The sequence below is a fragment of the Dicentrarchus labrax genome, unplaced genomic scaffold (assembly GCF_905237075.1).
Source record: "Dicentrarchus labrax unplaced genomic scaffold, dlabrax2021, whole genome shotgun sequence".
Taxonomy (NCBI): Eukaryota; Metazoa; Chordata; class Actinopteri; family Moronidae; genus Dicentrarchus; species Dicentrarchus labrax.
The window spans coordinates 6,815,383-6,840,303 of NW_026136718.1; the positions used below are offsets into that span (position 1 = coordinate 6,815,383).

At 40.5% G+C, this 24,921-nt stretch overlaps 1 protein-coding gene across 1 annotated transcript in view; it reads left to right on the forward strand.

Annotated features, from left to right (window-relative positions):
• The window catches only part of LOC127350468 (glypican-1), a 41,382-nt gene extending 20,680 nt beyond the window's left edge, over positions 1-20,702 (forward strand). The window contains exons 3-11 of the mRNA XM_051377157.1: positions 9,558-9,716; positions 11,714-11,931; positions 12,377-12,550; positions 13,993-14,158; positions 14,588-14,718; positions 15,174-15,311; positions 15,869-15,999; positions 18,415-18,590; positions 19,011-20,702. Of these exons, the coding sequence (XP_051233117.1) occupies positions 9,558-9,716; positions 11,714-11,931; positions 12,377-12,550; positions 13,993-14,158; positions 14,588-14,718; positions 15,174-15,311; positions 15,869-15,999; positions 18,415-18,590; positions 19,011-19,192 (1,475 nt within the window). The 3' untranslated portion in view covers positions 19,193-20,702. The remainder of the gene's footprint in view (positions 1-9,557; positions 9,717-11,713; positions 11,932-12,376; positions 12,551-13,992; positions 14,159-14,587; positions 14,719-15,173; positions 15,312-15,868; positions 16,000-18,414; positions 18,591-19,010) is intronic.
• The last annotated feature ends 4,219 nt before the right edge of the window (positions 20,703-24,921 follow it).

Below are 24,921 nucleotides of genomic sequence, written 5' to 3' on the forward strand. Positions count from 1 at the left end.
AGGGGGGAAGCAGCAAGCCTGAGTATGCCTTCCAGCACCTCAGAAGCTCCCTAATTAACACAATATATCTTATTTGTTTAATCTGCACCCAAACAGTGATGTAAAACTGACAATTTGTGGTTTTAGAGGGAGCCAAGCTAGCTGTTTTCTCCATGCTAAACGAGCGAAACACCTCCTCGGCTCCAACTCTGTACTTAATGCAAAGACATGAAAGTGGTTTCGATCTTCTCGTCTAACTTTGGCGAAGCGTATTTTCCCAAAATGCCGAACCATTTCGAACAGAAGACCGATTAATAGTGGATAAAAAATACAGATGGCACTGATAATAATTACAGTTATGGGATATCAATAGAAATAATCTTGTTTTATTGTGATCTAAATAGGGCAATTCATCAAAGTTGATATTAGATCAGTGGTCCACTTGAGCTCATCTACAGTAGGTCTCGCTCAAATTACCCACATTTGAGTGCTACATCTAATATCTTATCTCATTCTTGTGGGAAAAATGTGTGAAAGATTCCAGTCGCTGATGAATGCTGGATCAAAATAATTATAATCAGCTTGCCATGTCATGTAGCAGAGATAAACAACTTGTGAGCAAAAAAATCTTCCCATGATCATTAAAAATGCATTTTACCAGAGGGGAAATACCAGTTATCCGTCTGCAGCCAGAAGCCAAACAAATAACTTTTCCTGTGTCTGACATACAAGCCAGCAGCATGGCATCATAGCACTAAAAAAGAATTACAGTCGAGAGAAATTAATTAATTCCAAGTGTCAAACAGAGATAAACAGACAGCTGCTGTCATGTGTTTAAATAAATTGCTTTATCAGCAATGGCTTTGATTAAATGTGGGTGTTGCCCAAACTATAATATTTGGCTTGATTAATGAAAGGCTTGATGGGAGTTTAATTTAAGTTAGTTCTGCTTAAGTTAATTCACAGAGAAAAACTTTCCCTCTCCCGATATTTTCATACCTAACTCTGTGAATTAAAGGTTGACTTTGACGAAACCAGAGTTGGTAATCGTTGGCACAGTGTAAAGACGAACCAAGGTTTTGGTGAATTTGTTAAGTTTCTGTCGAGTTTGAATGAAGTGTTACAATGTTACGAGGTACAATTACTGTTTTTGACAATTGAGTCTGGTGGCTTTAATGAATACAGCGATATAACTTCTATTTCTGGTTAATCAAAAAGATCCTACTCTTTCACAAATAAATCTCTGGAAGATGCTTTTCATAATGTTGTCAGACTTTTATAGTAACAATTAAAGGCATCAGTGGCAAAAACAAGCACTTTAAGCAGACGTACATTGACATAAAGGATTACATTGCAGCCTGTTACGAGGGTGACAGCTGCTGCGCTCACAATTCAGTGAACCTTTTATCACCACTTAAATAACTGTTAGATAAAAGTTATAATTTATTGATTTATAAACATTCTAAGTTGCAAACATTATTTGATGACTTGTGTTGACATAAATAATGTGGAAGAAGATAAGAAGTAAGTACATTTTTATTAGTATCAACTTAAAAACCTGTGTTTGTGCTACCAAATCTCAAGTAAGTGGTAATTATACATACCTTTGATTGTACTAACTCAGTGTAGTACATTTATTGAGCATTTCATTAGAAGTTGTCAATACTCAAAAAGATTGATACAAACTGTTTCGTTAATTTTTTTTTTTGTTGAGCAAAAATATTTGTTTTCAGAGTGTGCCTCAATACTGGACCAATTAAAAAAACTGGTGTCTCCAATAGTCACTTAGACAAAACCATTGGAAAATAGTGTCTAGGTTGAAAACTACCAAAGTTATCCTTCAGAGGTTACTGAGCACAGTTTTAGATTATGGATGGTTATTTGCAACAACAGGCAGAAAGCCCATCACCTCTGAAGTGTCCGTAACGCCACGCTTCCTGTTACTGAGTGGTTTTGATTCAGCTCTTTGCTGCCTGGCTGGATGGCTTCCTGTCAGCTTGCGATGCTGGCGCTGGATACCTTTTCACCTGCTTGGAACACGTGCCGAGGTTGCCTCTTACTTGTTGAGACGGGCTCAGGTATGTTGGGGCTGCCACAAGGAATGCAGGGAAAAAAGGAGGGCATGACAGAGAGAAGAAAGTAAGAGCCAGATGCTTTTGATGGGACAAGGAAATAAACCGCTAAGCAATGTTGTCTTGATGTGGTATCCATGGCGACAAGTATAAGCTGTTATACGTCTGCAGGCAAAACCAAAAACAAGTTTAGAATTAAATGGATTCACTAATGATTAAGTGCAAAATACCCTGCGGCAGAACAAGGTTCTGCAGTTTTTCTAATGCAGCACTTAGCTCCAGGAGGGCTGTGGGAAACTGTGATCTCTATTGGCAAGATATCCACCGTTAAATGAATTAATCACCATAAATATTACATCAGACATTCCCACATAATCAATACTAAAGAATTTTCCTCATCAGGATTCATGCCAGTCTTAACGAGATGAATAAACTATTCCTCGTATAATGTGCAGGGTAATGTGAATTTAAAAAGATTTTTGCCTTGAAAACATTCTTGAGTTGAGTTTACAGAAACCAGATTGAGGCCATGAGGTTGACGGAAGCTGCTGATAAAATACAAGAGGAGAAAGTGGGCGAGCAGTTTCCAAAATAGAAGCCTGATTGAACTAAGGAGCACTCAGGGTTGATTGTGATGATGGTTATGATGATGTGAAGCAGAATTTTACTGGACAGAAGCAAAGATGTCCAGGTGACCTTTCCTTAATGCTTAAAGCAAGTTAGATTAGTTATTTATGGCCCTTTTTTTCCCACATTTTTACTGCCACTAGTGTCAAATTCAGAGACAGTGTCTCTTCTGTGGCTGCACACTCTCAAGTTTCATCATTGTTTACAGAGCTGCAGGAAATCTCTTTATGCTGATCAGGAAGCAATAAACCTTCGCTGCAGATGTGTAGCCACTGAGCCTCTTCATATTCAGGGCGAGATATTCTATTTGCCAACAACTTCGGATTATGTCAGTGTGCCTTTTTCCTCTACTGCCCTTCCATTTCCTTCACAACTTGTCATTTGAAACTGTATAGATAAAATGAAAATCAAACCAGACCCACACTATCACACTTCTTGTTGATAGCCCAAAGGGAGTTTATCTTATCACTGCTGGGCAGAAATGAATGCTCTGCATATTTATAATTCTCTGTGTGTGTGTGTGTGTGTGTGTGTGTGTGTGTGTGTGTGTGTGTGTGTGTGTGTGTGTGTCTGTGATCACCATTTTCCATTTTAGACCTGGAGAGGGAGAACAGTTACTTCTCTGGTCCTCATGTCTTTAAAGGCCCCTTTTGAAGTTAAAACGTGATTTGAGGTTTGAAGTCAGGATTATATTTAGGGTAGGGTTAAAGCCATAATATGTAACATCTGCATTCAAATGAATAAAAACTCTAAACCTATGTTATATATGAGTACTTACACTATCAAAAATGTTAAAATTTCAAAATCAGAAAAAAATGTAATTTTATTCAGGAAACGCTGCGTTTCACTGGTCAATGATGTCATATCCCCTTTGTGCATGTGTCAGCGTTGTGGTTGTCTCCAAGAAGCTGCCATAAAGAATGCCATATTATTATGATACAAACTATATATTTTAACCAGATGAGGGTTTTTCTGGAGGTCTGGATCGGTTAATTAGTTATCAGAGAAACAAGCTGAGCTAACATTAGCAGCAGCTCAACTCGTGGACGTCCTTTGTCTGCTGAACAGCGTTAAAGAATCAGTGGTTTTTAAGGTGAAACTGCTTTATTCTGTGTTTTTACCGGTTTTAATCCGTGTGTCCGTGAAGGAGACCTCTGCTCAGCTCCAGTTAAAAACCTGAACAATGAATTAACTTACTGAAGGAATCCAAACTGGCAGAAGCTGACTGCAGTTATGGCAGTGGTGGTAAAGAGAACAACTCCCCGGATCCCACGCTATTTCGCAACGCCATCAAACATCGTTTTTGTTAATATTTTGATGTGAGAGGTCCCCTAGTGGCAGAAACAACATACTGTCTGTTTAAGCAAAAAAAAAAAAAGATTACTGTCAAGGAGACACAGGGCTTGTCAACCTGCAACAGGCAACAAATGAGTGACAAAAACTCCTATAAATCCAATTTATAATCCAGTCCACTTTTTTATTACAGTTGGTCACAGATATTGTCTCTCACCCTCTCCCCCCCCTCGCTTGCAATGCTTTTTCCTTATCTGAATGGGGCCTTAGGCTCTCGGGAAAGTAATGTGTCAATGAGGGTCCCCAGAAGTGCAGTACAAAACCTCTGTGTGTGCGTGTGTGTGTGTGTGTGTGTGTGTGTGTGTGTGTGTGTCGTCCCTGAGGATATGGACTTAACTAAATATATGCTGAAGCTTGAGGGCAAAAACAGTGTGAGCAACCCGATCACCTATAGAATCGGATTTTATTTAACCCCCCTCCTCCACCCTGCGCTCTCCTCTCTTCTCCTCTCCTTGTTTACACCCCTTTTCTCTGCAGCACTTAAAAGCTCTGTTTTGCTTCAAGGCTTTGCTTAAAAGCAGTTTCTACCATTTTGATCATCTGGCTCTCTCAATATGTGCAGATGGTTGCCCAAAGAGCTTTTCATTTCCCATCACGAAGCCCTTGAGCAAGGCACTTATTCCCATTCCCATTTCCCCCACTTCTCAACAACAGTCTGCATGTCTGCACGTATTAGCATGTTTGCAAGCTTGCTTTTTTGTACATGTGTTAGTGTGTCACCGCTGTGCTTGGTTCGGTCTTTTCAAGTAAATTAAGTTTTTATAGCAGGAAGCCAGCTGCTTCCATTACCAGCCAACCTAGGAATGCGGTAAAGCATATGTGTCTGTGGTGAACGCCCTGCGTCGTCTAGGTTGGTAAGCAAACCAGCAACAAAATGCTAACATTGGCTGCCGCACATAAGCACCCAAGTATGGTGTCTGCTGTCCCTGAATGCAACACTGATGGTGTGGTTTTAAACCCCAGCAGAGGAATGTGGCTTTATCCTGCCAGAATATGAAACCCTCTAGACGTTTTTAGAAAGGTGACCTGATGGAAAAAATTGCTGACACTGGACGTTGATTGATACTGTGTGTCACACCCCTCCTCTCCTCTCTTCATCCATTTTTGAGGAGAATGTGTCAGAGGGGTTGATTTTAAGTCAAGCTGAAATTTGAAATATAATCTATAATGATAACTGTGCTACTGCTCGAGCCATTTTCTGTGGAAACAGCGTCCAGGCTTCAAGCCTCTGGGTAGGCTTTTTTTTTTGCACAGCAGCAGGTTGACATTTCAGGGCTGCCATTACAAAGACAAGCAGTAAGGCTGAATTACTAACCAGGCAACTGCAGCAGGGCCCCACATTCGCTGTTTGTCATTTGGATGAATTGAATGAATTATTAGTTTATGATAGAGATAACCTGACTGCGCTGGATGGGAAGTTATCATTGGAAACTGGAAAAGTGCAGTCACATTCAAAAAATACTCGGCAGGTGATTCCATTCGTCTGTTTTTTATGAATTATTTCTTATCTACCTCTTTGAGTCCTTATGTTATTTTTTTGTGTGATTCTTTTGTGTAATTTGGCTGCTGTAATGCCACAATTCCACTTCAGGATGAAGAAAGTAGCCTACCTTTATTCAAAATACTACACCTTTGTCTTGCAAAGCTGATCATTGAGTTATTAAATCCAAAATGGGCCCAAACTTTAAAGAGGAACTACAGTATAAGATGACTCTGAAGAGTCGTTAGCTATGCCCAAAAAACATTTTGAGGTCTTGTGAACTGATTCAGAATCATTGAAGAAACAAATTGCGATTCTAATGTGAATTGATTGTAATAACTGCTGTCTTATTTCACACCAATAAAACTAATAAAAATGTACAGGCTGCTATCATAATTAATTACAATTTTGACCAATAAGTCAAAACGCGGTTTTTTTATACTGATTTCTTGTTTTTTTCTAAAAATGAGTTTTGGTTTCACTTTGACTTAAAGGTTGGGTGGGTGCACAATTATATGAATAAGCAACAAGATCTTTGTACTTTGTAGTGATATTGTAACTGATTGTATGAGATTGTACAGCTGTTAATTTTCAGTAGCATGCATTAAAAACTACTCAGATGTTGACATGAGCAGTCACTGATAATTACAAAGAGCTGATGCAGACGTTCTCTCTTGGAACTGGATTGACAGGATTGTGGGAGTCGTGTGAAAATTCACAGCTTCAGTGTGAGGACACACTTACATTTTTCCAACTTTATTTAATCAGGCACACAGCTCAGTGAAAGAAAAAAAAAAACAGGTGTGATTTGCAGAAAGTGATTTTGATTGATGGTGTTCAGAGGAGTGAAGCGTCTCATCTCAGACTGACTGACCTGCACTTGACACTTGAGTAGCACTGTAAGTAATGAGAATATTAAATGAGCATCCTGGTTGATCTGTGGAGTGTGTGTGTGTGTGTGTGTGTGTGTGTGTGTGTGTGTGTGTGTGTGTGTGTGTGTGTGTGTGTGAGGGTTCAACTCCAGCTCCAGAGTTGTATTCCACTTTCTCTTTCCCTTGCTGCCTCTTATTTTTGTAATAAAGAAAAAAAGAACTCTTAAAGCATCCCAAAAAGGGATGTGAGAAAAGAAGGAAGGTTATTTCCTGTACAGTAGCTGCCAGTCTCTCTCTCTCTCTCTCTCTCTCTCTCTCTCTCTCTCTCTCTCTCTCTCTCTCACACACACACACACACACACACACACACACAGCCAGTGCCAATGAAAGATTCATGGTGCAGTGATGATGAAGGCGTCTCCTCTTCTGCTCCACTTACCCTCATGGACAAATTCTGCCTCCCAACCCACGCATGCGCACACACACACACACACACACACACACACAATCCCACACCCACACGCGCACACACACACACACACACACACACACACACACACACACACATACACACACACACACACACACACACACACACACACACACACACACACACACACACACACACACACACACACACACACACACACACACACACACACACACACACACACACACACACACACACACACACACACACACACACACACACACACACACACACACACCAACCTAGGACCTGTTCAGAAGAAAGAGAGAGCAGTGATGCACACAGCTGTGGGGTACTTACTCACCCTTAACCTTCCCAGACGTTGGCGCACACACACACACACACACACACACACACACACACACACACACACACACACACACACACACACACACACATCCAGGCTGTCAAGAGACTGATGCTGCAGACTGCTTTCTAGGCTGTCTGGCAGAGTGTAAGTGTGTGTGTGTGTGTGTGTGAAAGAGAGAGAGAAAGTGTGCAAAATATCTTTATTTTTACTCTCCCCCGTGGGAGTATCCCCATAAGAATAGAAAGAAGCAGGATTAGGTTGGGTGTGTCGTGATCAGGGTTTAGTTATTGGCTGGAGGGAAGAGTCAGTAAAAAACTATTTTATTATTCTCAACATTCATCCCTGCAGAGTTTCTGTGTTGCACTTCTGTCCTTTTTAACTATTTTTGATGCATTTTTTTCCATTATTTTGATAGTCGTAAGGAGAGAGGTTGCAGTGGTGGAATGTAAGTATTATCACTCAAGTATTTAGGTGCATATTTGAGGTACTCGATTTTATGCTACTTTATACTTCTACTCTACTACATTTATTTCACAGCTGTCAGTATTTACATTTCAGATTAGGATTTTACATATAAAACTTAAGATTAGTTTATGATGCATTGTTATAGAACAACAACCCAACAAATTGTATTAAAGGATATTAAAATAAAATCCACCTTGATAACATTGAAACGCTTCTTACGTGTTATTGCATCACTAATAATAGTCCAATAATATGTAAGTAATAAATATAACACTGTGAATGGAGTGAGTACCTTTACTTTTAAATGTTTCTTTCAATACTGTTATAATACATATTCAGCGCTTGTAATCAAGTATTCTTATAATGTGGTTCAAAAAGGTTAAAAACAGGCTTTAATTGCAGAATCAAAATTAAGTTTCTTAATGCATCAAATTAAAATACAACAAATTTAAATCTGGTTGTCAGTGACTCTCAGTGTACCCACATAGTGTCCATAAGAAATGTACAGAACAGAACATACAGTGTAAGTGGATATAGAGAAAGAGACAAACACGGCTGCTATATATATAAAAATCAAGTATACTGTGTAAACTGTACAGAGTGCTTTTGTGGTTGGTAACTAGATATAAAAGGATTCCAAGAGCGCAATAAATGATTCATGAAGTGGTGTGAGAGGCACTCAAATCGTTTATTGAAGCAAAAGTAGCAGAACCGCACTGGAAAAAACACTCAACTTTGGCATTTGAACGAGTATTAGCAGAACTAGTATCCATAGTTAACGTACTCATAATAAATATTGTTTTCTTTGAAAGTGCTGAATTATGGATGTAAGCAGTACGTTGTAAAAGTGAACCCTTGTAAGTAGTAGTAAGTAGTGTCACACCGTTATTATCATACAAAAACCTCGTATTAAACAATTTTATGCTTTCAGATCAGTTTCAGAGTTACACGATCCTTTACAGTACTTTGGTTTAACTGGTCACCTCTGGTAGACTTAAAACCTGTTAGAAATGGTTGTATTTATTTTAAGGGGTCACAAGAAGAAGGAGGTTTGGAGCTATTTCTGCAGAGGCTTTTATCTATTTTGAAACTATTAACGTTATACATTCATAAGGCTAACAAAGCTGTAAATAAAGTTAACAGGTTAAACTTTGGATATTGTTTCCTAAAAATGGAAAAATTAAAGTAGAACGTCTCCCATGAAAATAACCAACAACAACAGTAAAGTGTCAAAGTTGTATGGAATTTATAATTACCAGTATGCACAGGTGGCTGCTTCTATATGATGTTTTTCATTGTCATCTAGTGCATCTTATAGGCACAGCTTTGAGCTAAAGACTAATGTGAGAATGCTAACATGCTGAGGTTTGGCAGATATAATGTTCACCATCTTAGCTTTGAATTTTAGCATTACACTATTTGGTACCAAACAGAGAGCACAGCTGAGTCTGATGGGAATGAGAATGTCATTTATTTTGAAGGGATTTTCCTGATGATGGGGGGTTGGACTGAAAAGTCATGTCATGCCGATACAGCCACTAATTGTCAAGATATTTCTATCAAAACCACAAATGGCAACCTCACGGTGGCGCTAGAGGAAAAGTCAGTTAACCAAAGTCAGTAGGATTCATCCTCTGGAAACCATTAATGTCTGTACAACATTCAGTGGCAATCCATCATATAGTTGTAGAAATATTTCAGTCTGAAGCAGAGTGGTTGCACTAATGTTGTTAATAAAAACTAGACACCTGCCTTTACAATTACTTTAACACCCATTTATTTAAGCCTGCTGTTGAGGCTTGTTTGGTTTGGTGGTAAATTAACTGACATATTCAACGATTCAAATTATGTAAATTAATTGAATTAAACAATTAGATGAATTAACTCTGTGTCTTTCCCACTTTGCTAGGTGAACATCTGAGGGTGTGTCCTCAGGGTCCAACCTGTTGTACCAGCTCCATGGAGGACAACCTGGCCGGTCTGAGCGCCCAAGAGACAGAGGGACTGATCAGAGAGGCCGGCAGGTCGCTGCAGTCTGCCTTCAACGCTCTCCACAGGAGCTTTGACAGTAAGTAGTGGGTGTGTGTGTGTGTGTGTGTGTGTTTGTAAGATAGACATTCATTACTGGCTGAGCTCAATAGCAAAGCTTCAGCAGTGGACCCAGAGGAGTGTGACATTTGTATGTTGTGTGTTTGGGAATTTGTGTTTGGTACAAGCTCCGACTGTGCTCAGCGCTCAATGTGGCAGCTTCAATAGTGATGGTGTGTGTGTGTGTGTGTGTGTGTGTGTGTGTGTATGTGAGGCAGGATGTGTTTGTGTCCTGTGCGTCAAGGGGACCCCTGACTGGGTGTTATAATGAGAGCGGAGTCAGCCAGACACAATGAAACGTGATAAGCCGATCCCCTGATCTCAAAGGGGCACACACACACACACACACACACACACACACACACACACTAACAGAGGGGTGTCCCCCGGGGCAGTGGCTGGTTCAGCTAATGAGCAGTTGACCCACTGAGGAGCCGAGTCTGCAGATCACTGCACATCAGAGAAAGAGAGGGATGGAGGGAGGAAGAAAAGAAAGAAAGACTGAGAAGTGCCACCGCTAACAATATGGAGACGGACAAATGCAGCAAGTGAGAAATGCGTCATTAGTACTGAGTAGAAACAGTGAGTCAAAATAAAAAACAATAATAAGAAGAGAAGAATGCAGAGAAACAGAGAACAGGAGGAAGACTAGTGAGAGGAGGAAGAGTAGTGAGAGGAGGAGGAGGAGGAGGAGGACAGTATTATTAGTCTCAAGGCAGCAGGCCACCTCAGTAGCAGTAATGTGGCCGCCCATCTGGTTGTGGTTAGAACAGGCTGGCACTGGTACACAGCCTTTGAAGCATGAGGGAAAAGCCCAGACCAGTATACTGCAGAGACAGCGAACTGACTACCTTATTATTTCTGTTTGACCTCTGTCACTTTGTATCCATCTGTCTGGGAAGGACATTTCAAAGAAACCTTTAAAAATGTAAAATAAATGTAAATTATATGTGCTAATCAGTGTCAGAGTGTAAAGAGACTAAATGAGCGTGCTGACTGTGAAAAATATACTTTACTATCAGGAGTCTTACAAGAAGTAATAGTAACATTAAACTAATTGTTATTTGTGATAATCTTGACAACAGATTAATGCACATTAGTATTCTGATGCCATACAACACACATCCAAAGCCATTATCCACTGATATGATTGGCCTGAGGAGCTAATTCCTTATTCATTAAACCCTATTTCAATCGCTATTTATTGGAAAATTTTCCTATGAAATAAAATGCACTAATCAATATTTATAAATAAACAATTGTTCAGATGAATATTTAATGTGGAAGGGGTCGGTCATAGTGACAAATCCACAGAGAATCATCACCTGGCTCTACAGTTCTCTCAGCTCTAAAGAGCATTTTATTGTCTTTTTGGTTTTACGGACCCCGACTTGTTTTGGTTCAGTCTTTCAGCTCTCATTAGTACATTTACAGAGGCAACAAGCATCTACTTTTTCTGTGAATAAAGCTTCTGTACACCACCTGCCCAGCGCCAGACACATAGTGTTTAGTAGAAACAGGGTTCTCTGTGCATCTTTCAGCTAAATGCAACTGAATCATGCTTCTCAGTTCAAAAACAGCACACTTTCAGAGAATAAAGGAGGACTAGAGTCAAAATGGACACTGGGACACTGATTTTGGCAACTCCCACTCAGCTATTATCCAATAGATTTGAAATCCTGTTCAGATCTGTTGGATTATCCAATGTCAATCAGGTACACCTGGTTTAGGTTGACTAGACGTTGTTTGCCTCATGTCTTTGTTTACTTTGACTCTGACACAGTAGTGACGAAACGTCTGTTTGCACAATTAAAGGCTTTGGATTAATCAGTGTGCTTCAGTCCTCCTTGATTCTCAGCACATCAACAAAGTTAGCGATTAGCTGGGGAACATAGTGGAGAATTCAGCATCTAATTCCTGTTCATTTTATTCCTCTGCTTTTCAACTATCGTCCTTTCTTTTCTTCCCACCTCTCAGCCTATTTCACTGAACTGCACGGTCGCTCTGAGCGCTCCCTCCAAGAGGCGCTGTCTCCACTCGGCCCCCTGTACTCCCAGAACACTCGTCTCTATGGAGATCTCTACACTGACCTGCGACAGTACTACCGGGGCTCCGCTCTCAACCTTGACGAGACCCTGTCTGAGTTCTGGTCGCGCCTCCTGGAGCGCACCTTTAAGACCTCCTCTCCCACAGATGTGAGTAAAGACACACCAGAAGCCAAATTTTGAATGACAGACTGGTGCACAGACTGATGAAAAGAGTAATCTTAGGAATAAAAAAAAAAGGTGCTATAATAAAACTGCATCTCCTCAGCCCCTGTTTCTGTTCTGGCTCATAAAGAGAATGTGATAAACATTTGAACAATGTGATAAGATGATGGAATTTCCATTTTTAGATACATCACTTGCACAATTTTCATCTGTTATTACAGTTAAATACCTAACCAGAGCTGATCTGTGTGGAGGAGAAGTAAGAAGTATTTATAAATCTCTCTTAATGACGTCCTGGACTGGACTCTGGACCTTCTCCTCCGTTTACTGTCAGTCCTGTAATATGCGATAATAATGAGGGCAAAAATGGCCAAATAAACAATAACATCTCCTCTCCTCCATTTCCCCCTGTGTCACCTCTGTCTGGCAGGTCAACCTTTCAGACGACTACCTTGAATGCGTTGCTAAGCAACAAGAGACGCTGCGGCCATTTGGAGACGTCCCGCGGGACATGAAGGCGAAGGTGATCCGGGCTTTTGTCACAGCCAGGTCGTTTGTCCAGGGGTTGATTGTCAGCGGAGAGGTGGTCAGGAAGGTCTCACAGGTGAGTGTGTGTGTGTGTGTGCGCGTGAGACAGAGTGAGGCAGATAGAGAGAGACAGGATGAGTTGGTGTGAGAGAAACTGAGTCAGTGTTTGTCAGAGTGTGTGTGTGCGTGGCTGACTCCCAGGAAAGCAGATATGATGGATGCGCGGTCGTCACACCCTAACTGTCAGAGAAAATGTCTCCACCCTAAAAATTAAAAACACAAAGATCATCAAAAATTAAGTGCCATCAGAACAAAGCTCTCATTTGGAGGGATGACAACACTGTTGTCAAATTATGGGTGTGATGATGTTATTTCAGCTCTCCGTGCAGTCTTTTTTCCCAACACTCAGATGTCTGAGTTTGTACTGTCATGAAAAGGCTATTGTTAATGTTTGCCGTAGCTTTTATGGTCACAACAACACCCTTCTTCCTTCATTCCCTCGCACTATGCTAGATTTAGTGTGTAAACTTCATTCCAAATCTGCAATTCAAAGGATCATACCAGTGATTTTTCAACCTATTTTCCACAGCTCACATATTCAGTACTTCGCATCAGAGATAATCAATTAGCGAAACATTGTGCTGCGTTTGAGAAATGTGCCTTTCAGTTCCAGGCATCCATTGTTTTATATTCATCCCAGTTGATGTAATAGTCAAAGCACATTCTTGAAACTCATTTGACTTCTGTAATGGATCACAGTGAACCTCATGTCTGCATTAATTTTTGTCAAAGCTACATTATCTTTGTGAGTGCAGACTTTTTAAATCAGTCAGCACTTAAACCACATTACCGCACAGCGATAATGTAACGTTGACACAAATGAATGCAGACTTGACGTTGACAGTGATGCATTATACAACTCACGCAACTTTCAAGACTCTAATACACTTATATTTGTGAAGGCCAGTAGGAAAATGCATCCAAACATGTAAAACTGTATAGCATACAACTAAAAAATAGTTATCAAAATCATAGTTTAAATCATACTGGCACAGTCTCTCTTAACACACTCACACTGGAGTTGCTTTTGAGTGTCCCTTCATCACATCTGTGCAGAGTAGTGGTGAAATAACTCCTTTGTGGAACTGGACACCTTTCATGTACATAATTAGAAGCTGACAGTGTAACATAAACCATGTACTGTATAAAGACTGACAAGGAGAGCCATAGTTGCTGTCTTGTTCAGGCTGTGTCCCTTAAAATGCTGCAATACTGCCCTCTACTGTTTATTCTTTTCCTTGAGCTATTTGTACTCTTGTGCATGGCCATCACAGAGTATTCCCTATTGGGGGAAAGAGCTAAACAGCCACTTTGAATTGAGACACAACTACATTTCCCAACAGGACCTAGTATTCATATATTCTTACAATCATCATTCAGTAAGTGACTCTGGATATAAATGTCCATCTTTCACTGCTGGCCCTGAGCTCTGTGGGGCTAACTGTGCTGTTTCCCCAGGTTTCTATGAGTCCGGAGTGTACGAAGGCCCTGATGAAGCTGGTGTACTGCCCCCACTGTCGCGGTGTGGCCTCCGTCAAACCCTGCTCCAACTACTGTTCCAATGTCATGAAGGGCTGCCTGGCCAACCAGGCTGACCTGGACCCTGAGTGGCAGACCCTTATAGGTAAGATTCAGACCGTAATGTGAGACATTGTAGAGTAAAGCTCGGGGTAATCCAGATGTTCGTATGAGTGGATCCCAGGAACACACATTGGACCTCATCCAAAAACCACACAACAGTCTGCCTTTCTACACACGGAAAAACACTTCATCATAGCGGCTTATCTGAATTAATTTATTCGTAATTAACTGAAATAGAAACTATAGCCAAGACAAACTTAATGCAAAATTAATATTCTACTCACCATATCAGCTTATCACAGCTTGCACACTTACTGATTTTAGCAGAGGAACTTGGAGTTCCCAGTTGTTACTCCAACAGCTGAATATAGTTCCTGGTAACCTGTAAATGTAGTGATACAAATTACAGTTACAGTTTTGCACCCCTATAAAAAAATATTCTCTTTTCTCTTTCGCTCCTTCCTCCATTCAGACACGATGATCCAGGTTGCCTCTAGTTTCAGCACGGAGCCCAGCCTCGACGTGGTTCTCTCTTCCATCCCTGCTCGAATCTATGAGGCTGTTCACTTCCTACAGGAAAACATGGACACGTTCACAGCAAAAGTAAGACGTCTCACTTTTTCTCAGCACTTACTAAAAGAGCATTTTTATCTCCAGTCAGACACCAGCTTGTGCTTGAATAATCAAAATCATTCAAATACTTATTATCCTCAAGGAGTGCTTACCTTGAGGATACCTGAGATAGAGGTTAGGCTAATATAATATTTATATTAATGTATATATCACACATATATAAATATTTCCATATATATTAGCCCCTTTAGTACTTACAGGCAACAGCAATGCTATGTGCTTGAACGTTCAGACCATGGATAGAGAAATTAATCTGGAGCCCAAACAGACACAAAAACTGTCCTATAGCGACATCTAGTGGATTTTCTAAGTTCTCACAAAAGGTGCAACACAAACGAACAAGTAATTTGTAGAGCTGTGTGATTTTAGCTGTTAAACTAAAGTTGTGTTGATGTGTGTCTGTGTATCTGTGTGTTTGTGTGCAGGTGTACCAGACCTGTGGAACTCCAGGTGAACCAGGAACAGGAAGTCCCACCCTTCATGAGCAGAGGAAGAAGAGCGGCTCCCTGACCGCATCAGAGTACAAACCCTCTCCAACTGCTGGACTCAGACTGGAGATGCAGGTGTGTGTGTGTATATATATATGTGTATATATATATGTACTGTATGCTTGATTGCATATTTCCACCTGTGTGAATGTGAAGATCATTTTCAGAGCACAGGAAACAAAGAAAAGTGAACAAAAGCCATAGCACTTGTTTTCATGTGATTTTACACGACTGATCTGAGTTAATAGCAGAATTTCTCTTTGCTGTTCAAGGTTTACATGTGGAGAAAGGAGAGGAAAGGATTATTTCAGCATCAGTGGTAGCATTGATTTTTCTTTGCATGAAAAGGTGTATTATTTCATGGATGAATTCCTGGCCATGTTTGCACCTCTTATGTTTTTTTATGTGCAGACTACATCCAAGGTGGTTATTGTATATGTTGTATGTGGATGCCTTTGTCAAGACTATCCATGTATTACAGTGGTTAAGCTTTAAAATAAATCATGATTTACATTCATTGTATTCACTACAGGTATTCGGTGTCATTTGAAATGGTATTAAATGTGATTAAAAACCATTATGACTGTAGGATTAGGGTTGTGACTCACCTCTGAAATTGTCTCTGTCTTCAGGTGTCAGATCTGTCCAGTAAACTGAGGGAGATGCGGCAGTACTGGACCCAGCTCCCTGTGGCACTGTGCAGCAAACTGGCAGCAGGAGGCGCCGGTCAGGATAAATGCTGGAATGGCATTACCAAAGCCAGGTGAGGAAGAAACCTACTCTTTGCCTGTCACTGACCACTCTTAAGCATGTTTAAATGCGCCTTCTCCAGACTTCAAAATGCCCCTCACACCCAGGCTGTGTCTAGATATGGTTTGACCAGATTTTATTTAAACTCAACATTCAAATATTTCCTGGATTTTATACATTTCTGTTTTAAATCATTTCACCAATGAAAACTGGAATGTACTGAAATGTTAAAAAAAACATTTCAAACTCTGGAAAATCTGTTCAGCACAAGTTCTGGAGCATGGAGATGTATCACAAAAAGGAAACTTGTGTTTCTTTAGCACTTAAAAGCTCAAAGAGACTTCTGAAGAGAGGAGAATAAAGCAAGGAGAGGAGAGAGCAAGCTTTTGATAAAGTTGCTACGATACAGGCCAGTTCTCTTCCCGTTGAAGGCCGTTTGCCTTTGTGTCCTAACAAAAGAGGCAACAAGCTTTTTCTTCTCGGACCAACAGCGGCGTATGGAAATGTATTCTAAGATTTTCTGACCTGACATTTCTTTCCAGATACAGAGATTCAATAGCCCGTGGAGATTCAAATCCTGCAGCACAAGCATTCATGGCCACACGCTTACACAAACCTACGCATTTTTCAGCCCCCCCTTAAATGTTTGAACGGATTATAGAACAATTTGATGCCATGCTGATATGTATACATGTTGTCTCACCCCACTGCACACACACACACACACACACACACACACACACACACACACACACACACACACACACACACACATCTTGCATGCTTTAAAGTGGTTGGATTGCAGCCAACTGATGAGATTTATGCTGAGCAGAACACTCAGAAGATATATGACAGTCAAAAGGCATGAAATATAGATATGTGTGTGTATGAGAGAGAAAAAGGCGAGAAAGGCCATGAAAAATAGATGAATCGCTGACTGTGTGCGACAGATTAAGGATATATGAAATTTGTGTGTGTCTGTGTGGCAGCGAGTGAATCATAACCGTGATGAACTGTTTGAAACTCTACAGCGACATCTTGTGGATTTCTTGAGAGCTCAATAAATGTCACACACAAAAATTACAGCTCTAATAAATTCTCAGAGTGGAAGATGGAATATAAGGTTGGAGTATCGCCTTTAAATAGGGTTATTTAAAACTTTGAGCAGCTTCGAGAACATAAATTAAATCCCACCACAAAGCACATGGTGTGTGTTTTTGTGTGTGTTTTTGTCCCTCTATCTTTGTGAGGACAATGAGGTTTAAACTTAAGTTTAAAACTTTAAATTAAGGCACTTTTTGGAAGTGAGAACATTTCCACTTCTCACTTCTGTAAAGGGACATTTAGGTGTTAAAGGATGGGTTCACATGTTTTCCAAGTCTGTCTCATATGTCTCATATGAAGACTAAAACAGTCTTTCTTGCTGTTATTATTCCTCATACTGCCCATTAAGAAATATCTTCCTTTCAGTAGAAGACATGGGGGACGAAATCCACAGTCGTGCATCAGGGGAATTTCCTTACTAAACAAACAGTAACTTGGGAGATATATGTTGATTTATCTAACTCAGACTGGCCTATTATTTCTGTACTAAAAGGACTGTGGATGTTTTTCATTGAAAACCCATTGAAGGGCTTTCTTATAATGACCAGTATGTAGTGGACGAATGATTTAGGGTTAAAGTTGGAGTTACAGCTGGACATTAACGATGAAGTGATGACATTTTATTGTTTTCCCAAATTAATCATTCAAAATAAAAAGATCTATGTTCCATTGGAACAATAGTAAATGAGTGTTAATCAAATTAAATTAGAGAAAGACTACACGTTTGAAAATAAAAAAGATCTGGTTGTTTGGAGTTCACTAGAACTCTGTAGGCCATTACTCATGTCTGGTTGAGGCTAGCAACTCCATTATATATTATATATAATATATTAGCTGCTACTAGCAAACCACACCTAAATCTCTAATCGACCTGTCAGCGGTTGACTTACATTGTGGGGAAGGTTTTTGCCAAGGAAGAATAATGCATGGAATAAAAAACATCTCTGGTTGTAATGCATCGATGTTGATAAAAAGCAAACCGTCCATTGTGAGTCCAGCACTGTGATGATAAATTGGTTAAGTACTCTTGTCTCTGAGAGTCCTCAAAAGTGCAGAAGTACAAGCATGTGTGTGTGTGTTTGTTTGCTTATGTGAGTTTTATTTGTGCACTTGAGTCTGTCTGCTGACCAGGCGCTGTCAGCACAAAGTGCCACATCTAATTTACAAGATTGAGCACAGCTGTGCAGATAAACTGAGTGAGTGCATGCATGTGTTTTCAGTAGAGCTTATAAAATGACCATTAACCAGCTGTTCTCCTGTTTACCCCAAAAAACAGAACAGCCCTAATGATGTCACCACACATTCTTCCTCTGTCTCCAATCAGGTACCTTCCAGAGGTGATGGGTGACGGCTTGGCCAATCAGATCAACAACCCAGAAGTGGAGCTTGACATCACAAAGCCAGACATGACCATCCGGCAGCAGATCATGCAACTCAAAATCATGAGCAACAGGCTGAAAAACGCACTGGATGGCAACGACGTGGACTTCCAGGATGCAAGTGGGTCCCTTTCTAATACTTGTACAGTGGTAATATTTTAAACATGACACATCTTGTCCATTGTGGTATGTTTCTCCACAAATATCCCATTGCATGAAGTTACTTAATGGTCTGATTCCCTTTGTTAAACCAGAGTTAATGACAACGGGGAACTGAGGGCCAAAGACTCCCAACTAATGACCAATAAACTTAATTAAAACACTGAATCCATTCATGGAGGTCAAATGGTCCCCCGCTCAGTAATTACCACTTGCAAGTTGAAAATTGGGGGCTAATCAGGAGCAATTGAAGGTGACATCTTTCAGGACTAAAAAAGAAAAGAAAAACATACCTCCTTCTCATCTTCTTTGATTAAGTAATAGACCCTTTTTTTTTTTTTTTAAAAATGTGTTTCCCGTCTCTCTCCTATAACCTCTCCAGGTGATGACATCAGTGGCTCAGGAAGCGGGATGTGCATAGGTGGTCAGTGTTCTCGGAACAGACCGGGACTGTACGCTTATTCGCCCGACAACAACCGAGTCAGAGGCGCAGCCACGTCTCAAACCCGCCTCTGTAGCCTCCTACTCCTGCTCCCATTGGCCATCCTGCTGCTTCAGCGATGATGGACCACCGCTGACTCCCAACCATGGGACGGACAAAAAAGGGGAGAAAGATTGGAACTTAACTTTGCCAAAAAATGAAAAAAGACCTTTTTGGGGGAATGAATGGACATTTTCTGTGACCAAGAGGAGCAAAAAAATTGACAGAGACAATATTCTTTATTTGGTTTTGCTCAGTTTTAATATGTTGTAGTTTGGGTGTGATTCGTTGATGTGGTGATTTGTTGAGCTGGTTTCAATGGATTCTTGCGAAGAGGATGGCTGGAAGAAGACGGAGATGAGGATGACGTAGACGACAATTAGGAAAATGATGATGATAATGATGGGAATATTGATAATGATCTATTGAGACCCCATCAGGTCAATTTAGCTCCAGTTTCCAGTCAGCAGACGACAAAGCTCAGTGAAAAAATGTTTGGTGCCCCAATATGTGGTGCGTTCAACAAGGCTTTTTTAATTTTATTTCTTACTCGTCGAGGTTGTCTACCTTAACAAACATTGTGTAAGTTGTAAATGTTTGTGTACATTAGTTAAAAGACTGGCACCATATTGAGCCATGAATGTACAGCATTATACTATATTGGCAATGAATCCCCCCCCGCATAATCTGTGATGTAGTCGTCCAGACGTTTTGGTGTGTGTTGGCATAAACAGGATTCAATTATCACACGCTGGAAATGTATGAAATGTTGTGATTGCAAGATTTGACCTCACTTTTACTGTATACCCAAGAATTTCAAAAGAAAAAGGAAATTATCACTTCTTTTTTTAACAAATCATTACCTTTTGTAAAGAAATTGCAGTCTCAAAGCACAGACAAGCAGTTTCCTTAATTTTTCCTGCAATGTAGACAGAAAATTGCACGTTATTCTGACTCTCCTGGTTGCATTTGCCACATAAATCTCCACAGAGAATGTTTCATAACGCAGTAAAGCTAAAGAGGACTCCTTGTTGAACGCACACCTGCGTTAGGTAACGGATTGAAATGAAGTTTAGAAGCAACGCAGTGGCTGATATACAGTAGGTCAAACCAAAGCACTTATTACACTTTTTTTAAACATTTTTTGACAGCAGACATTGCCCCAAGTACGTTGAACATTAGCTGCAACCCTTTCACCAGGTTTTATAGCTGCATAATGTTAAAAGAAAACAAAGGTTTTCACTTCCCTTCCTAAAAAGTTCCGTTTTTGTACATACAGTACAGGATATTTGCAAAATATTGACAACATGTATACATTTGCCTGGTGATATGTCATTTACTCGGCATGCCTTTCTTTCAGTCTACACTACTATACTGGTACATATGGGACTTCTGATTCACACGCAAGTCTTTTGCACATACACACTGACACACACTGGGGTTGTGTATTAAGCTGATCTTTTTTATCCATCAGTGTATTTAATCACACATTTCATTCATTAAAATCTGTTTGATTGTAGCAGTGGATTTTGCCATGTACATTTTGATTTGATTATTATTATTGAGTATCCATTAAAGAAAGCTACATTTTTATTTAAAGGGGCACTCCATCGATTTCACCCATGAAGGTCAGTTTACTCAGCGTGAGGAGTATTAGGCCTTATAAAAAAAAGGGTATAGTTTCTTCTGTGGTTTTATAAAGTTTGAGAAATAAGCCTGACATAGATGTCATCAGCTGGGGCTTGGACTTGGAGGCTAAAAGTTGGAGAAACAGTAAAAAGACATGTGTTTTTACCAGGGAGAGATGGTCCAACAAAACGATGCCATTGAGTTGCATTAAGGCATCCAGTGTTTATGGAGCTTGACACATACTAGGAACTAAAAGTCAGGCTATTGCTACCTCTGTCTCTTCAATTTTGACAGTTGGTTTGTCAGTTGGTTCACCACCATTTTATATATATATATATATATATATTTCTGAGGCGTTTGCCTTATTTGACAGGACAGCTGAAGATAGACAGGCCAAGGGGAGACAGAGAGATAAACCCATAGTCACTGCAATAAGGACTCAGCCTTGGTACAGTATATTAGATTTTTGAGACCCATACCAGTATTGATTTTGGAGGGGAGTGTACAGATCTGGTGGCCAATATAGTGATTTTTTTGTGAATTGATTGTGACTCTCAGCGCACTCTGCTGGATAAACTTTCCAGTGACACCAATACATACCACAAGCATTTTTGTCTGCATTATATACCAGAAAAGTAACTATTCATACTGATACGATACTGATATGTCTGCAATAGGCTGATATCGCTCAATCGATACATCGGTGGGGGCTCTACCCTTAACCTTTCATCCAGTGCCATCAATCAGGGCAAAATTCAAATGTGTCCAGTACTCAGCTGTATATTATGTTGTATGCTAATTGCAAACATTTGCCACTAAAATGGTGAATATGGTAAACATTTGGCATCATATCAGTATGTTAGCAGCCACAGGGCCTTTAGCATGACTGTAGATTCTTACTGTTGTTTAAAAGTCTCTTCTTGTGAGTCTCCCAACTTTATGGAAGTGCAATGCTAAATCAGTGGAGTACCCCTTTAAGGCCTCTCTGTTGCTCTCTGTTGCTCTCTCTTGCTCTCTGTGTGAAGTCTTCTGATGCAACTTTTCATTCCTGTATCCATCCATTAGCCACAGAGATATGACCAAGCACCCATTGCCCCTGTAAGATTTAGCCCTGACTCACTCCGTGGCTTTGTTTCCAGATATCAAATCTGAGATGATTTTGCTATTTTTTCCAGAAAAACTCAACTTGCCAGCTGCACTACAGCTATAAATAAACATAAAGCTCTCTGTAACAGGCACTGACAAGCCTCATGCGGCCCTGCTGGAGAATAACGGGGCCACGTGTTGTATGTGGGGATGACAATCCTGCCCCAGTCGGGGGGTTTGGAATTAATTAATGATTTATTTTCCTGATACGCACAACAGAATGAAACAGAGCAGCAGGCACATGCACAGGCACAATGACTTCACTACACGTTTCTATTTTTAAATGATGGAGGGGGGAAAAAAGTCTTAAATGTTTCAGTGTACAAGGCTCACATTTCATTTCTCAACGTCAGTATCTTGACTGTGACAGAGCGGACCCAATCTGAACGTCTGTCTGAATTTACCCTTTTTCTACATCACGTGTGTCTTTCCTGAAATGTGTCTTGTCCTGTAATTGTGAATGATGTGGAAGTACAGGTAGAATCTGAGCTGAATTTCACTGAGATGTGGGAGGACATGTGTAGCAGCCACAGTCTACCACGCTGTTGGTTTTACTTGGCTGCGTCCAGACAATGAGGAAGATTTATCAACACTCAGCAGCCTGCCTGAGCGGTCTGTCCATGATCAAAGTTTACTCACCATTTTGACTCCCCTGGGTGAGAGTTACCTCTAAACAAAAGGCTCCAAAACTCTTACTGCACATATTTAAGAGATGTAACTTAACTCTGGATGCAGTTGAAACCTAATTGTTCTTGTCCATGTGGCTGCCAGTGGGTCAATATTCGATTTTTGGGTCTCCACCTGTGGTTTAAAAAAGAAACAGACTCAGCGCTGATGTGTTTTCTAGATGGTTTGAAATGCTTCCAACTGCTGGCTTTAAGATAAGAAGCATCTCCCTCTCTTTGTCTGCCTCTCACCTACACACAGACATATACACAACTCTTTAAGATACTGGTCAATGTGTACAGGATGCAATAGCCACTGAATAAAGGTGATTGTTGTAGTGGTACATTGTGTAGTGTCATGAAAAGCTGTTGACAGGTGAGATGTCACGTTGACAGGCTGCAAATGGACTGTCTGGGCTGGAGAATTCAGTGTCACGGCAATGATCTGTGCTGTTGTGTTGCTGAGAAGCTTTTTTCCTTTTATAGAGACAGTGTAAGAGACAGGAAGCTGCAGGAGATGAAGGAGACACGAGACAGGACAGAGACTTCAAGGGTGAATTGATCCAAGGCCATCAGGGGCTGAAAAGTATCTGAGCTTTATTTTTCAGTAAGTGAAGTTTGCAGCTTTCATACTGCAGTTGTCATTAAAACTTTTAGATTGTTGCCACAGCTGTTGCTGAGGGCCAGACAAACTTTAGTCCTTGAGGCATGCACCGATCCAACTCTTTCTTTCCTGATACAAATTCCAATACCTCGACTCAGAGTGCCAACTGCTGATTTAGATTTCTGTTTACCGCACTCGCCATTAAAATCTTTTTAATGCAAGGTAAGATAAAGCCAGGCATTGCTATGGTACCAACAGCAGAGTTGTGACGGTATGACTGTAACTGATACTGGAAAACGTACAATTTTATATTGACAAGTCAGGTCAGATACACCATCCACTTAACAAGGTCTGTATCTTTGCTCATAGTTATCCAGTGTATCAGATCGGTGCATCCATAATTGTTATATTCACCTGAGAGGAAACACTCCTCTCACGTAACACATAATTCAAGTGATTGCCCTCTGACCAACACCTGGTGCTCCGCCTGTGGGATGCTGGAAATAGTTTACACTGACTGCTAGGAGTATGAAAAGTAAATATGAACATATATAATGCGTATTGATAGATTGTTGATCAATTTATTTGGTCATTGTGGTCACTTTCAAAAAGAGCCCGCAGTCCAGGGCAGCCTCAAGGTGTAATAAATCCTTGAAAACTTCATGTCTAAATTCATTGTGAGGGTTTCATGATAAGAATTAGTTTTAATTTATTTAAATGGACTGACTCCAAAAGGATGTTCATATTCAGTACAAGCCACTCAGACCTGTCGCCTCCAGCCATATATGTATATATCTGGATATATCCATTCATTCCATTCAGATAAGCAAGGACTTGTCATGAACCAGCTGGCAATTCTTGGCGGCTGTATCTGTAGACTGGAAGGTTACTTCATTAAAGACTCTGCACACCCACACAGGTGTTTTCACTTACACCGGCTGATTAAAGCTCTCAGGCTGGTGGCGCTGCACTGAGGTCATCATTTCACCGCAGACAGCAGGAAAAGCACAGGTGTAATTATTATTAAAGATGGCTCTGTTCCATCTAAGTATAGCCTATTCGTCAGCCATGTCAGTGAGCCACTGCGCACCGCGGCGTAGGTAAAGCGAAGTAGATTGCAGCTGTTTTCTTGCAATGACGTATCAAAATGTGCGCTGTGAAAAAGGCCTCTAAGAATGATAAAGGTGGAAGGTGTCTCACCCAAACAGGTGAAACAAAACCAACTAATCAAACACAGCCTGCACACATAGTCCTGAGAGAAGACTTTTTTTGGTTAAAGAAATAAGTGAAAACACCTGTGTGGGTGAAAAATAGGTGAGTATGGGGTTTAATGCTGCAGGCAGATATGAGCAATAACCCGGAGCTTGAAACACAAGTGTTGCAAAAAGTCTAGAGCAGTTTTTTCCCAAACTTTTTCTGGCATACCCCCCCTTCAGAAGCTGTAAAATGTCCCACACCCCCAATTTTTAGCAATCATTAACAATAAAAGGGAAACCAAAACTAATATTAAAGATTCAAGTTGAATTTTAGGCCAGGACAGAACAGGATCAGCAAATTCTTGTTTATTTATTTTCCCCAAATACAATATTTATATTCCATTAACTTCATCCACTCCACATTTCCCCCCCGGTGACCCCCCCGACAGTGGCTATATGCCCTTCCAGTTTGAGAGCCACTGCAAAAGAGAATCTGGTCACACGTGTTATTACTGCACCATACTTACATAAAGACCACAACCCCCCCCCATCTATTTCATAATGAGGCACGA